This window comes from Nycticebus coucang, chromosome 22 (genome assembly GCF_027406575.1).
Source record: "Nycticebus coucang isolate mNycCou1 chromosome 22, mNycCou1.pri, whole genome shotgun sequence".
NCBI classification, from domain to species: domain Eukaryota; kingdom Metazoa; phylum Chordata; class Mammalia; order Primates; family Lorisidae; genus Nycticebus; species Nycticebus coucang.
The window spans coordinates 11472034-11487806 of record NC_069801.1 but is presented as its reverse complement, the minus strand read 5'-3'; the positions used below and the strand labels follow the sequence as shown (position 1 = coordinate 11487806).

Genomic DNA, 15773 nt, shown 5'->3' with positions numbered 1-15773 from the left:
AACCACCAAATCCAGCCTCGTTTTACTTTTTCTTTTTTGTTGTTTGTTTGAAACAGTTTCACTACCTTCCCCTCTGCAGAGTGCCTTGGCGTTACAGCTCACAGCAACCTCCAACTCTTGGGCTTAAGCGATTCTCTTGCGTCAGCCTCCCAAGTAGCTGGGACTGCAGGTGCTCACCACAATGCCTGGCTATTTTTAGAGACAGGGGTCTCACTCTTGCACAGGCTGATCTTGAACTCCTGAACTCAAGCAATCCACCCACCACAGCCTCTTAGATTGTTGGGATTACGGGCGTGAGCTACCTTGCCTGGCCCTTAGGATTCTTTTTTTTTTTTGTAGAGACAGAGTCTCACTTTACCACCCTCAGTAGAGTGCCATGACATCACAGGATTCACAGCAATCTCCAGTTCTTGGGCTTTCGCGATTCTCCTGCCTCAGCCTCCCAAGCAGCTGGGACTACAGGCGCCCGCCACAACGCCCGGCTATTTTTTGGTTGCAGTTCAGCCAGGGCTGGGTTTAAACCCGCCACCCTCAGTAAATGGGGCCAGCGCCCTACTCACTGAGCCACCAGGCACCACTCAGGATTCTATTTTTATTGGACAGCACTGGTATAATAAGATAGACCTTATCTGGGCGGCGCCTGTGGCTCAGTCGGTAAGGCGCCGGCCCCATATACCGAGGGTGGCGGGTTCAAACCTGGCCTCGGCCAAACCGCAACCAAAAAAATAGCCAGGCGTTGTGGCGGGCGCCTGTAGTCCCAGCTACTCGGGAGGCTGAGGCAAGAGAATCGCCTAAGCCCAGGAGTTGGAGGTTGCTGTGAGCTGTGTGAGGCCACGGCACTCTACCGAGGGCCATAAAGTGAGACTCTGTCTCTACAAAAAAAAAAATAGACCTTATCTGGGTCAAAACATTAATCTCTCGATCAAAAAAATTAATCACCTTGGCTAATTCTCCTCACTTTGTAGATGAGAAGGGACTAAATATTCCACTGAATTAGAGCTGAAAAGAAAGACTAGCCATTACATAAAACATTTATTCCACTACAAACCAATGTTTAAAAGGCATTTTTATGACCATCAGAGAAAATTAGTTATGGACAGCATTTTAGACACAAGGCATTCTTGTTTATTTTGTGAGGCATTGTTTGGTATTGCGGTTATGTAGGAAAATGGCTGTATTTAGAGATGCACCCTGATGAATGTGGGGCTGAAATGCCACGATCACTGAGGTTTCCTTTAAAATTCTTCCCCCAAAAAGAAAAGGGAGTGAAGAAATAGATGAAACAAATGTGACCAAATCTTGATCACCGTTGACACGGGATGTGGGGTGTGCAGGGTTCCTTATACTATTCTTTCTACTTCTATGTATATTTGAAAGTGTCATAAAACCACATGCCCACACCCACGACAAACATACTGGCATGACATAATTTCTATTATTAGCACAGCTTCACTCCTGCTCCGAGGAGCTGCCTGCGGTGCAGGCTGACAGGGTGGGGACAGGAGCAGCCCTGGATCCCAAGGACCAGTCGGGGGGCACAGCCTCAGCCCCAGGCTCTTTTCTCTGTGCAAGAACCATCCCTACTATAACTGCCACCCAAGTCGTTCTGGGGAAGATCAGGAGGGAAGCCTTAGAGAGGGACTAGGACCATTATCTGTGACAATCCTCTGTCCACCGCCAGCCCACTGTGAATAGTGCCCCTGGGAAAAGAGGCATGAAGGAACTCTACCCTGGGCGGTGCCTGTGGCTCAGTCGGTAAGGCGCCGGCCCCATATACCGAGGGTGGCAGGTTCAAACCCGGCCCCGGCTGAACTGCAACCAAAAAATAGCCAGGCGTTGTGGCGGGCGCCTGTAGTCCCAGCTACTCGGGAGGCTGAGGCAAGAGAATCGCCTAAGCCCAGGAGTTGGAGGTTGCTGTGAGCTGTGTGATGCCATGGCGCTCTAATGAGGGCGATAAAGTGAGACTCTGTCTCCACAAAAAAAAAAAAAAAAAAAAGAAGGAACTCTACCCTCTTCCTGTCATTGGGGCACAAGGCCAGGCTCCAGGGGCTCAGACTGCCAGAGACGCCGTGGAAAGCAGATGGACAGTGCCAAAAGCCTCCTGAGCCCAAACACCTGGGTTCTAGCCCCATTCCTAGCTAATTCACTGGGGCGCCTCTCAGGTTCTCATCCATTCTCCAAAGACAACACCAGCTTCCCCTTCTACTGAGGGCTGAAAAAACTGTACAGATAAGAAGTTTACTCTATTGTGGGGGGCACCTGTAGTCCCAGCTACTGGGGAGACTGAGGCAGGAGAATCGCCTAAGCCCAGGAGTTGGAGGTTGCTGTGAGCTGTGTGAGGCCACGGCACTCTACCAAGGGCCATAAAGTGAGACTCTGTCTCTACAAAAAAAAGAAGTTTGCTCTAGTACTCACACTTGGGTATGGGATAGAACCACCCTGGGAGTCTGTTCAACACAGATGGGTGGGCCCCATCCCAGAGTGATCCAGTAGGTCTGGCCGGGCTTCGAGAATTTACATGTCTGCTAAGTTCCCAGGCAATGTTGCTGTGGCTGGTCCAAGGGGCAAACATTGAGAACTACAATAGAACCTCCGTGAGTTGACCACCAAAAGGACTGTAACAAGCTGGTCAACATACAGAACTAGGCCCACTGGACTGACACAAGCATGTGGTGCACGCCTCGTCTGTGACAATTAGGTCAACTTAAGGAGGTGGTCACTGTAGGGAGGGAGTCAGCTATGGAGATTCTACTGTGCTTTTCTAGCTCCCAAATTTCACCTGCTTGACACCTTTGGACTAGAACAACAGCTCTACAAGTGTAGGCCCCAGACCAGAGCATCAGTATTACCTGGGAAAGAATAAGAAATGCAAATTCTCAGGCCCCACTGCACACACCTGCTGAGTCAGAAATACCCAGGGTGGTGCCCAGACAGCTGTGTTGAAACAAACCCTGGGTGACACTAATGCGGCTGGAGTGTGAGAACCGGGCTCTACAGGAGCCAATGAGTCAGGGCAGATATCAGAGAGGCAGCAGGGACGCTAAGGACTGTCCCCTCGTGGTATAGGGACCCTGTCCTGCAAAGGGTGGGTAGGAATTCAAAAGAGGGAAGCAAGGGAGGGGACCTGAGGCCCAGGGCAAGTGGGCAGGAAGGGGTCTCCAAGCTGCATGAGGGTTATTGAGAGGACTAGCACCAGATGGGAAATCAGAGGGGCAGCCTGCTGCAGAGATCATCAGCTTTAAGCAGCTGGCAGGGCAGAGGGTCCCAAGGCACTACCAGGGACAGCGTTTGTGTGCTACAATCAGACCAGATTCTCGATCAAACTGCTCACCTAAAACTTATCTCACTCTAGCAAGACCCAATCCCAGGGTTCCCTGTGTTCTACTTGAAGGTGAAAGACCAGCAGACAAATGCCTGGCCAGCCTGGCGGGCTGGTGACTGTTAAGGCTTTCCCAAGGAAAGTCTGATTTTTTTTTTTTTTTTGTAGAGACAGAGTCTCACTTTATGGCCCTCGGTAGAGTGCCGTGGCCTCACCCAGCTCACAGCAACCTCCAACTCCTGGGCTTAAGTGATTCTCTTGCCTCAGCCTCCTGAGTAGCTGGGACTACAGGCGCCCGCCACAACGCCGGGCTATTTTTTGGTTGCAGCTTGGCCGGGGCCGGGCCCGAACCCGCCACCCTCCGTGTATGGGGCCGGCGCCATACCGACTGAGCCACAGGCGCCACCCAGGAAAGTCTGATTTTTATTCCTCACGCTCCTAGGATCTTCAGTCCATAATTCCAATAACCTGTGAAAATGTCCCAGAAATGTTGACATCCAAACTATATATTTCCACCTACAAGGGACATAATTTTTTTCTCCCTATCAGATCACATGTGTGAATTGTGTCAACATGGTCCTGGGTCCTGGTTCTCCTACACGGAGAGGTGACTGGAAAGAGCCTGTGTTCCTGGGATGTGTGATTAGGCAGGAAAGATCAATTTAGGAGGCGCCAGAAGCCTGTCACATGAATACACACACACAGACCCCATCTTGACTACTTCCTGACATCTTGTGATTGCCCTTCCCCTTGGTCACTAGGTGGTTTCCATGGTGATGAAGGGCAGGGCTGCCCTAGGCTTGCTCAGGGACAGCAGGGTACCTGACTAGGCACCCAGGGGACTCCAGGTTCAGTTGCCATCCTAGGTTGGCTTCTTACCCTTAGTGTCTCAGCACCTTGCCACTCCAGCTGGGGCCCTGTCAGATGATGGGCCACCCCCCGGGGTCCTGGGCTATTCCCTTCCTCACTCCTATCCCACCCAACCAAGTCCTTCACTGGCAGAGGCAGGGAAAGACACCTGGGAGTGGCCTTGTCACCATGGCAACAGGGCCAGCTCAGACCAAGTACAAGGTAAAAGACTTTTTTATGGGGCGGCACCTGTGGCTCAGTGAGTAGGGCGCCGGCCCCATATGCCGAGGGTGGCGGGTTCAAACCCAGCCCCGGCCAAATTGCAACCAAAAAATAGCCGGGCGTTGTGGCGGGCGCCTGTAGTCCCAGCTGCTCCGGAGGCTGAGGCAAGAGAATCGCGTAAGCCCAAGAGTTAGAGGTTGCTGTAAGCTGTGTGGTTCCACGGCACTCTACCTGAGGGTGGTATGTGAGACTCTGTCTCTACCAAAAAAAAAAAAAAATAAATAAATAAATAAATAAATAAAAAGACTTTTTTATGAAGTTATTAGTTTTGTGACTGATAGGTCACATACACATACAAATTTCCAATTTCCAGAAGAGACCAAGGCTCACAGCAAAGAAACTGCCTAAACGATCACACAGCAAGTGAATGAACAGCAGAGCCCAAGACAGAATAAAACCACCCTTGAGATCCTTCAACATCCAAATTCATTCTTTTTTTTTTTTGTAGAGACAGAGTTTCACTGTACCGCCCTCGGGTAGAGTGCCGAGGCGTCACACGGCTCACAGCAACCTCTAACTCTTGGGCTTACACGATTCTCTTGTCTCAGCCTCCCGAGCAGCTGGGACTACAGGCGCCCGCCACAACGCCCGGCTATTTTTTTGTTGCAGTTTGGCCGGGGCTGGGTTTGAACCCACCACCCTCGGCATATGGGGCCGGCACCCTACTCACTGAGCCACAGGCGCCGCCTCCAAATTCATTCTTGCCTCAGGGCCTTTGCACTTACAGTTTCCATTGACCTTCAAGCTCCACCTCCCCCTGGCCAACTCCATCCTGTCATTCAGGTCTCCGCTGAAATGTCATCTCCCCAGGGAAGCTATCCTGACCACTCCTTAAAAAGTCGCACCTCCGGGTGGCGCCTGTGGCTCAAGGAGTAGGGCGCTGGTCCCATATGCCGGAGGTGGTGGGTTCAAACCCAGCCCTGGCCAAAAACCAAAAAAAAAAAAAAAGTCGCACCTCCAGGGGCGGCGCCTGTGGCTCAGTGAGTAGGGAGAGAGGTTAAGTGCCTGCAACTTTATTTAGCCAACAAATGAAGGAGCCAGGATTCACACCCAGGTAGGTGGGGTTCCAGCGTCTTTCTGGTACTTAGTAGGGGCTCGATGAATGAATGAATGGCTCTGAGGTTTGCCCTTTCTTGCCTACCTCACTGCTACCTCAGACCCGGTCTCCCTCCAAGTCCCTTCCCCCTCTTACCTCCATTGGAGAGCTGGGATGATATGACTGGCACTGCAGCTGCAGCCCTGCCAGGGGGTGTCCAAGGGCTGGGCCTGCCTGCCAAGCCAGTCCCGGGTGCCTTCATGTGGACAGGAGCCTCCCGGGCTGGGCCTCCACGCCGGGCCTCACAAGCTGCTCGCCTCACTTCTTCCACCACAGCCACATCACGGCGGGGCGGTGCCAGGGTGATAAAGACAGACGAAGCCACCCTCTTCTCAGGCTTTGAGGCCATTGCTTCGGTTCCTGCTGGGGCTGCGGGCACAGCAGGGATCAGGGCACAGGGATGCACTCCACCTGGACACAGATGCCCCCCCCCAGGCCATGGAGACTCCTCACCATGCCAAACACCCAGCCCAGCCAAAGAGGGGTAGGGGTGCCCTGCAGGAGAAGACACATGTCCACCAGAGGACTTGGCCACAGTATGGAACACAAAAGTCCTAACTGCCTTTCCAACCTGCTCCCCTGGGGGAGAAAAAGGCAGCTCTGTCCACCTCACCTCACAAATGATTTTCCTCCTCTGAGAAGTACGAGGAAGCCACAGATCCTGCAGCTCCCAGCCCCAGCTCAGCTGAATTGGACCACACCCAAGTGACACAGCTCACAGGGGATCTGGATTCTCCTGGGAGAGCCAAAGTCCCTGCTGAGGGAAGGAAAGAGAAAATGTCCAGAGTCAGGACCAGGCTCTGGAGGCAGAGGGGGCAGGGGGTCAGTAAGGGTGACAAGACCAGCTGGCAGAGTGTTCCCAAGGCTCCAGGCATGTCTTGTTCATTAACTCCCAAATCCCCACAATGCTGCTGCAGGGCAGGCAGTATTATCACCCTAACAGACAAAGAAAGACTCAGAGGGGCAAAGTCTTAACTCCTAACTCCTATCTTTCTGGAGCATAAACCTGACTCTCCTGTACTCAGAACCCCTCCATGGCTCTCTGACACTTAAGAATAAAGTCCAAATTGCTATGGACTCGGACCACTCATCCTTCCTCACTAAGTCTTTCTCTTTTACTTGTCTTAGAATGTTTTTACTATGGTTTGGCTTTGTTTTTAGTTTGTTTATTTGACTTTTATTTTCTTGAGACAGGGTCTCACAATGGTCTTATCATAGTTCACTCCAACCTTGAACTCCTGGCCTCAAGAGATTCTCCAGCCTCAGTCTCCTAGAGTGCTAAGATTACAGGCCCGAGCCACCAAGCCAGGGCTGTTTCTACTTTGTTTGTCCTCTTCTGCCCTGCCCCCCTCCCCCCCCGCCAGGGTAAATTTCAGCCTTCCCTTAGAGGCCCAGCTCAAGCACCACTTCCTCCAGGAAGCCTCCCTGGATTCCTGGCCTCCTCTGAGGTCTGCCGTGTGTTTCCACAGGGCACTGACAGCCCAACCATAGGATATGCTGGCTTACTATCAAGTATCTGGCCCTGCACGTAGGCCTCCAGCTGTGTCTGTGTGCTTTGTGTGCCAGAGTGTAGAACTGAGACCAGGGTGGCACCCTGAGTCAGGAAAAGGCCATTTCCCATCTCTCAGGGGGTTCCAACAGACAGTAGGCTCAGGAACTGAGGCCGAGGTGGGTGAGTTGGCCACACCCAGCTCAGGAGTCCTCACTGAGCACCCAATGCTTATGCCCAGGCCTAAAAATATGCCCTTTTCCTATCTCTGTCTGGGTCACCTTGACATAACTTGAAGCCTAGTCCACAGGTAAATGGGGAAGAAATAGGGACCCAGAGAGTGAACTTCAAGAAATGGGGCTGAGGGCAGCGCCTGTGGCTCAGTGGGTAAGGCGCTGGCCCCATATACCGAGGGTGGCGGGTTCAAACCCGGCCCCCGGCTGAACTGCAACCAAAAAATAGCCGGGTGTTGTGGCGGGCGCCTGTAGTCCCAGCTACTCGGGAGGCTGAGGCAGGAGAATCGCTGAAGCTCAGGAGTTGGAGGTTGCTGTGAGCTGTGTGAGGCCACGGCACTCTACCGAGGGCCATAAAGTGAGACTCTGTCTCTACAAAAAAAAAAAAAAAAAAAGAAATGGGGCTGAGTCTCAGTAGTGGACTTGGGAGTCCATTGCATGCTGTTAGGACCCAAAGTGAGTTGGCTGCTGCAGACCATCTTGATGACTGATGGAGAATAATAATAACAGCAAAAACAGGCTTGGCGCCCGTAGCTCAGTGCTTAAGGTGCCGACCACATACACCAAAGCAGTCAGGTTCATCCCGGGTCTGCTAACAAACAATGACAGGTTCGGCGCCTGCAGCTCAAGTGGCTAAGCCGCCAGCCACATACACCAGAGCTGGTGGGTTCAAATCCAGCCCGGACCCGCCGGACACAATGACAACTACAACCAAAAAATAGCCGGGCGTTGTGACAGGTGCCTGTAGTCCCAGCTACTTGGGAGGCTGAGGCAAGAGAATCGCTTAAGCCCAGCACGGGCGGCGCCTGTGGCTCAGTCAGTAAGGCGCCGGCCCCATATACCGAGGGTGGAGGGTTCAAACCCAGCCCCAGCCAAACTGCAACCAAAAAATAGCCGGGCGTTGTGGCAGGCGCCTGTAGTCCCAGCTACTCGGGAGGCTGAGGCAAGAGAATCGCTTAAGCCCAGGAGTTGGAGGTTGCTGTGAGCTGTGTGAGGCCACGGCACTCTACCGAGGGCCATAAAGTGAGACTCTGTCTCTACAAAAAAAAAAGAGAATCGCTTAAGCCCAGCAGTTGGAGGTTGCTGTGAGCTGTGTGCTGTGGCACTCTACCCTAGGCGACAGCTTGAGGCTCTGTCTCAAAAAAAAAACAACAAAAAAAAGAAGACAGGTGGCACCTGTGGCTCAAAGGAGTAGGGCTCCAGCCCCATATGTCAGAGGTGGCATGTTCAAACCCAGCCCCGGCCAAAAACCGCAAAAAAAAAAAAAAAAAAAAAGACAACTGCAACCAAAACATAGCTGGGTATTGTGGCAGGCACCTGTGTAGTCCCAGCTACTTGGGAGGCTAAGGCAAGACGATTACTTAAGCCAAGAGTTTGAGGTTGCTGTGAGCTGTGATGGCACAGCCCTCTACCAAAGACAACATAGTGAATAGTGAGACTCAGTCTCAAAAAAAAAAGGGCGGCGCCTGTGGCTCAGTCAGTAGGGCGCCGGCCCCATATACAGAGGGTGACGGGTTCAAGCCTAGCCCCGGCCAAACTGCAACCAAAAGGTAGCCGGGCATTGTGGCGGGTGCCTGTGGTCCCAGCTACTCGGGAGGCTGAGGCAAGAGAATCGCTTGGGCCCAGGAGTTGGAGGTTGCTTTGAGCTGTGTGAGGCCACAGCGCTCTACCGAGGGCCATAAAGTGAGACTCTGTCTCTACAAAAAAAAAAAAAAAAAAAAGCAAAAACAATAATGTGTGTCCCCCGATTCCTCTTAAGTTGGCTTATACGTTTGGCTAACACCTATAGCTCAATCTGACCAAAAAAAAAAAAAATCTGTTCTGAATAAGAGACCAATATATTAGGAAAGACCTTTAAGAGTCTTTGAGAGTACTTCTATTTTGTTTCTGGTTTTGGAAGTGACATTTGGAAGTATATATACTTATCCCAGCTGTCAAAGGCTTTAGTTTCACACTTTGTTATGAGTTTAAGAATCTATTTTTGTAAACGATGTTAAGAACATATCTGAAATTTGGGGCGGTGCCTATGGCTCAGCCAGTAGGGCGCCAGTCCCATATACTGAGGGTGGTGTGTTCAAACCCAACCTGGGCCAAAATGCAACAACAAAAAAATAAAAATGTTTAAAAGAACATATCTGAAATTTAAGTAAGGAATATCAAACAACCGTGCTTGCTTTGTGCCAGGCACCATGCCAAGTGCTCACCTGACTCTCCCCAGCTCCAAGGAGGGCCACAGTACCCCCACTTCACAGATGAGCCCAAGGTCATCATGACAGACTTGGGATTCTAATGGAGCATCATTCAGCCTGGAAGTCCAGAGTGTCCTCAAACCTTAGATGACATACCTTGTCTTCCTTGGATAGTACAAGGCTCCCCAAATTCCCAGGCCTGTTCTCACCCCAGAATGGCCCAATCCGGATGGGGTAACCTGTGGTCAGCACATTCTGGGCTAGTTCCAGAGCCTGCTGTGGCCCTCAGGATGTCCCCCCCCACCCCCTGGCTCCGCCTTCCCACACAGCCCTGACTCTATGACACTCCTCCGGGAAATCGAATCTGCCCAGTTTCTCGAAAAATGTTCGTCAGAGGCCAGATGTTCACAGCTGGGTAGCCCACCCCCATCCCTTCCAAGCAGTTACTGCAGGGACCTCAGGCCCCAGGGTACAAGATTGAGCTGGAGATTTTCAAAGCCCAGTTATATCCCACCAGGAAAGGGAGCTTCCTCTTCCCTCGGATCCCTCTGCCCTCAAGTCACCCTGGAGGGGGTGTGTGTAAGCTCCCCCACGGGGCAGCCTGGCATTCAGCCACGCCCAGGGGACCCTCCGCCCCCATCCGCCTTTACCCTTCCCTGCCCCCAGGCGAATCAGAGATCTAGTTGGGTAAGCAGAGAAAGTGGGAACAAAGGGAAGGAAAGTCATTTCCTGTCAAGAGGAAGGAAGGAGACTGGTATCCAGCCAGCCACCCACCCAGCCCGGCTTTAGGCTGCAACCCTGGCACAGGGGATGCGGTGCTGAGGGGGGAGAGGCCCCACTCCCTGTGTCCCCCTGCCTACTCCTTATTGCCCCCTCCAGAAAAACTCCGTAAGCACCTCTAAGCCCCATTCTTTAATAACTAGATAAGCAGTCTGTGTGGGTCTGCCATGAAACGTTGCTGGAGGTGGGGGCAGGGACTGTGCTCTGGCCACCCCCCACCAAACACTGGGGTCTTTGCAGCCTTAGAGTGGGGTTCGATCAACCTTTCCTCCGCCCCAGGGAACCAGTGGAGGCACAGAGTTGGGTTCACACTGGGCCCTACTTCCTTCCTACTGGGCGACTCTGAGCAGGTCACCAAACTTCTCTGACCTTAACTTTTTTCATGAAGAGAATAATGAGTCTGTCCTGAGGGTGGCTTAGAGGACATGAGAGAGTGCTCAGGATCAAGGCACTTGGTAGGTATAAAGAGAAGGACAGCTGGTTATTCAGCCCTAGAGGGCTGGGTCCCACTGGAGGGTCTTGAGAGGACATGGACTTAGACCACCATTTTTTTTTTCTGTTTTGCAGTTTTGGGGGCCGGCGCCCTACTCCTTTGAGCCACAGGCACTGCCCCAGCTGCCACCATTATTAAGAGCAGGAATCTGGGCCAGGAGAGGTGGCTCACACCTGTAATCCTAGCACTCTGGGAGGCCAAGGGGGGTGGATCACCTGAGCTCAGGAGTTCGGAGACCAGCCTGAGCCAGGCGTTGTGGTGGGCGCCTCTAATCCCAGCTACTCCGGAGGCTGAGGCAAGGAGAACACTTGAGCCCAAGAGTTTCAGGCTGCTGTGAGCTATGAAGCCACAGCACTCTACACCAAGAGAGACAAAGCGAGACACTGTCTCAAAGAAAATAAAAAAAAGAGCAAGAATTCTCCCCGGGGTCCTCAGATCGAGGCTGGGGGAGGGCCGACGCCAAGATAGCCCCTCGGCACACTCCTTGGGGATCGCCTAGTCCTACACTTTCCCAGCCCCCGACGGGCATTTGAGGTCCAGAGAGGGTCAGCCCGAGGGCCCTCCTTCCCCTTGTCTGATCCTGGCTGGTAAAGGGAGCCTGGAGCTCCGGAAACGCGGCGCCGGCCCGCAAGCAGCCAAGGAGCGCGGCTGGCCGGGTCAGCGCGGGGCGCCGCCGGGGGTTTTAATCCGATCCATGTGCGGGACGCTGTCTTCTTTGTGAGGAAGCTTGCGCCCTGCGCGCCCGGACGGTCTCCCAGCTCCCGGGCAGGGACACGACCCCTGCCACCCTTACTGGGCCCTGCCCCTCCGGAGACAGAGACCGAAGCACGTTAGGACCCCACCCCCACCCCCGCGCCCACTTACCTGGGCTGCCCGCGCCCGGCAGCTCGGATCCGACTCCGAGCGAGCAGAGCCTGGAGCCGCGGCACCTCCCGCCCCACCGCCCTCCCCGCCCCTCGGCTCCCTCCGCCCCGCCGCCCCGCGCCGCCTTTACCATAAAAGGTGAAGCTCCAGGGGAGGGGGCGCGGGATTCCCGCCCCACCTGCCCCCCCACCTGCCGGGCCGTGCCCCGCGCCGCCCCTCCCCCTCCCTTTGTTTCTTCGGCCACTTCTCCCCCTCCCCCTCTGCCCAGGTTCGGGTGGGGAGGTGGGGTGGGTGGGGGTCTTTTCCTGCAGCCCACCCCCCAGGTCCTTCGTGTACTCTGAGGGGCCCTTACTTGTCTCCCCTACGACCTAAGTTGGCCGCCCCACCTGCCCTGTCCAGTGGGCGGTGGGTGGGCTACTTACACCTAGTTTGGCCCCAGGATCTGTCAGAGTCTAAAAGTCATGCAGACCAGGGTTCCATGGCCCTTCACTAAGGTGAGGCCTCGACAAGTCATTCCACCTTCCTGGGCCTCAGTTTATTCATCTGTAAAATAGGGTAACCGCTGCCTCCCTCTCTAGGGTGGCCTGAGGATAGTAAGGTGCACAGTCAGTGGTTAATATCTGCTGGGTTTGGGGCTTTTCCAGGAAGTGCCCTTGATCTGCTGTCCCAAGCAGTCACTGCCTGTCTCCATTCTATAACCGGTCAGCAGGTGGGTCCCAGTGTCCTGGGAGACAGGCCCCTCTGGGAGACCTGGCAAGCAGGCCCCAGCTGGCCTTGTGGCTGACCCCCTCCCTCTACCTCCTGTCCACCCTCAAAGCTGGAGTAGATAGACCATGGAGCCAGGAGGGGAGGCAGAGCCTGGGCTCTGGGGCCTGGGAAGGGGCTGGGATGGGCCCACTGGGTCCCTAGAGGCTTCAGGAACGTTGTGGGAAAAGGAATCTGGGTCTGATTCTGAGAAAACAGATTGTTCTTTTGATTAAAGCCACAGTGGCTGAGGCCAGAAGAGTGCTGGACCCAGCGCCATCTCGGGGGCAGCCAGGCTCTTCTCTGGTAGCCTGCAGCTGCAGTCCCCTCACCCCCAGCATAGCTCTGGGGCTGCTCCTGAGGGGCTCAAGTTCATGGGGGTGAGAATGGGAGGGGTTACTGGACACTCAGAACCCCTCACCCACTGATCATTGTCCCTCCCGTCCCGCTGGTCATTTGATCATCACAGCCTGGCTGCAGTTACAGCCGCAGAGCAGCTGATGTGCATGGGGGCTTCCTACATGCTAGAGCCCTGCCTCAAACTTCTCCTTTCATCCCCTCTTAGAGCCCTGTGTCCCAGGGCTGATTATTACTACCCGTGGGACACTGAGGCCTGAGGGTCTTAAGGCCACTAAAGAGGCAAGTGACTGAGATGGATTCAAACCAGACCAATGGGTGGCCCTGGGCTAATCTGATCCCTGGGGTGGGTATTCTGCCAACCTTCACAGATGCAGAAGCTGAAGCTCCAAGAGGCAATAAGAGTTCTACACGCCAGAGTAAGATGACCTCAAGGTTGCCTGAGCCCCAGTCAGCTCACGCCCCAGCTTGGCAATGATGCCCCCCACTCTATAGCACCCTTTGGAGATTTCCCTGTACCCTCTGCTGAGAGGGAGCCACTGAACCCCAGAGATGGGAATGTCCAAAAGGTGAAAGGTACCACTCCGGGGTTTTCAGACACTGTCAGCGGTAGTGCCCCTTTCAAGTGTTGGTGACCTAGAAACTCATTCAAGACAGATAAAAGTGGAGCTGTCCTCCTTTACCTCCATAACGTCTCTGAACCATCTCTCTGCACCCCTCTGCGGGACAATAAGGTACTAAAGGGTTGACTTGGGACCTTGTTCAAGGTCACAATGACTCAGTCTAGGACCCGGGCCTCCTTCATCTGCTCTGGGATGGTGCAAGGGGCATATGAGGGTCCCGCTGCTTCCACTCACCTGGCGTCCTGCACCTCTGGCCACCCGGTCCTCTGCTGTTGCTCCTGATGGAAGGGTGAGTGTCAGCTAAGAGTCTTCTGTACTAGCCAGGGTGTCAGTGTCACCGATCAGCAGGTGCCAAACTTCCTGCAATGGAAACCCAGGAAGTGCGCTAGACGAGAACACACGCCCTTTGTCTGCCAGCTCAGAGGCTCTATTGCCCTCCACCCTCCTTGCCAGGCTCGGACTGGCTTTCTTCCCTTCCCCTCTCCAAGGGCCCCAGCAGGCAAATGAGCTCAGTCTTCTATTCGGATTGTGACAGCTGAGACCCTGGGTGGTAGGGAAGGGTGAAGAGAGAGGTTTAGGGGCAGGTTCCAGGGCAGTGAGGACATTTGCCGCTATGCATTCTGCTGGGGAGTGTGGCACCTGCCGTCCACAGGAGAGGGCCTGGGCTCAGCAGACACTGGCTTGGCACCAACCATGTGCTAGGGGTCAGTCAAGGAGCCAGCGGGAATCAAGTCAGACATAAGCCATCCTTGTCCTCACGGAGCTTATGGGGAGGTAAGGGAGAGCGACACATAAAGTAAATTAATATAATCTTATGATTATTGGTAGTGAAATGTGCTAATGAATAAGCGGTAAGACAGAAGAAGGATGGGGACAGAGGCGGAGGTGAAGAGGGGTCAGTTAACCTGAGATAAGGAGGATCCAGAACAGAAGAACTAGGGAAGAACCAGGGAAAGGGGGTCAGTGGGGAAAACGTGGGCTTTGAGGTCAGACTTAACTCCCAGTGCTCTGGTGCTGTCTGTGACCTTGGACAAGTTTTCTCACTTCTCTGAGCTGGTTGCCTGTGCCTGGGGAGGCATATGCTTCCCTTTGCAGAAATGTTGGGACAAAGGGCCTGCCCATAGTCAGCATCCTGCAAATGGTAGCTATTCCATATCACTCTCAAGTGGTTTCCAGAATGTACTGTTCACGGGGTATACACTCTCGCCAGCTGGATCCTAGAATCAATTCTCTCTGGGCCCCCATTTCCTCTTGCAGAGATAGCAGGACTCCCCTTATGGCTTTGTTGTGAGAATTTGATGGGATAATGTGGATAAAAATGCCTGATGCTGGCTCCGTGCCTGTGGCTCAAGTGGCTAAGGCGCCAGCCACAAGCCACATACACCTGAGTTGGTGGGCTCGAATCCAGCCCTAGGCCCGCCAAACAACAATGACGGCTGCAACCAAAAAATAGTCGGGCGTTGTGGTGGGTGCCTGTAGTCCCAGCTACTTGGGAGGTGGAGGCAGGAGAATCTCTTGAGCCCAGGAGTTGGAGGTTGCTGTGAGCTGTGATGTCACAGCACTCTACACAAGGTGACAGCTTGAAGCTCTGTCTCAAAAAAAAAAAAAGCCTAATGCCTAGTAGGTGTTCAGAGGTGAGTTCCTCTCCTCTTCCCACCACAGAGGACAGATGTTTTAGAATATTATAATGAGATGGACAAAGAGCTGAAGGAAAGGGAAGGAAGAAACTTGGTCCTGCAGAAGGACATCTGTTGTTCCGGTCAGTGCAGTGTTGCTCTCTCTGATTCTGAAAACAGCACCCAGTTTCTGTTTGGGGAACCTCCCCTCCATTCTCAATGCCTGGGGTTCAGGTGGGATTGCCACAACCCCTGGCTCTGGGGATGCATACAGGACCCAGGTGTGGCCAATCATGGTGGCTGTTAATGCTGAGATAAGCACCTGTTCAGGCTCTGGGCTTAGCGTCCTACCTCCATCATCTTCTTCAATCCTCTCAACAAATGGAGGAAATTGAGGCACAGAGAGCAACTTGCTCAAGGTCACATCCATCAGTGAATGAGCATCATTCAAACCTATCTAGCTCCAGGTCCCTTGACTAAATAGACCAAGTTCATAGGGAATGTCGTTCAGAATCCATAGGGGAACTGATCAGGCCACAGTTACAGCCACATGGATCTCCCACTGTCGGGCCCCAAGCCTGTGCCCACCCGCCTCACTCAGGCATGGCCCAGCTTCCCAAGACCCGACTGTGACAACAATGTCTGGGTGTTAATCCCCTTCTAATTTAGGGGCCTAAACTGGGTCTGGCCAGGCAGGCTGGTTCCCACGGCCAGGCCATCCACTCAGCAAATCAGCACAGACTCGGGGGGGAGGGGGAAAAAGGCAGGAGCCGGAGGGCCTGTCCTCAATCCAGGCCTTGCTGGTCAGGGCCCCTCCTTACCTTGTTTGTGAGAGTCCC

At 53.7% G+C, this 15773-nt stretch overlaps 1 protein-coding gene across 3 annotated transcripts in view; it reads right to left on the bottom strand.

The window, feature by feature from the left end:
- The window catches only part of FBLIM1 (filamin binding LIM protein 1), a 31148-nt gene extending 16245 nt beyond the window's left edge, over positions 1–14903 (bottom strand). The window contains exons 1-4 of one of the 3 annotated variants that reach the window (XM_053576830.1): positions 13553–14903; positions 12017–12178; positions 6160–6303; positions 5643–5915 (exon numbers count right to left, since the gene is read on the bottom strand). In XM_053576830.1, the coding sequence (XP_053432805.1) occupies positions 5643–5895 (253 nt within the window). In that variant the 5' untranslated portion in view covers positions 5896–5915; positions 6160–6303; positions 12017–12178; positions 13553–14903. Of the gene's footprint in view, positions 1–5642; positions 5916–6159; positions 6304–11594; positions 11673–12016; positions 12179–13552 lie in introns of those variants that run through there. The other 2 variants (XM_053576828.1, XM_053576829.1) reach the window with 2 other exon arrangements.
- Between the last annotated feature and the right edge of the window lie 870 nt (positions 14904–15773).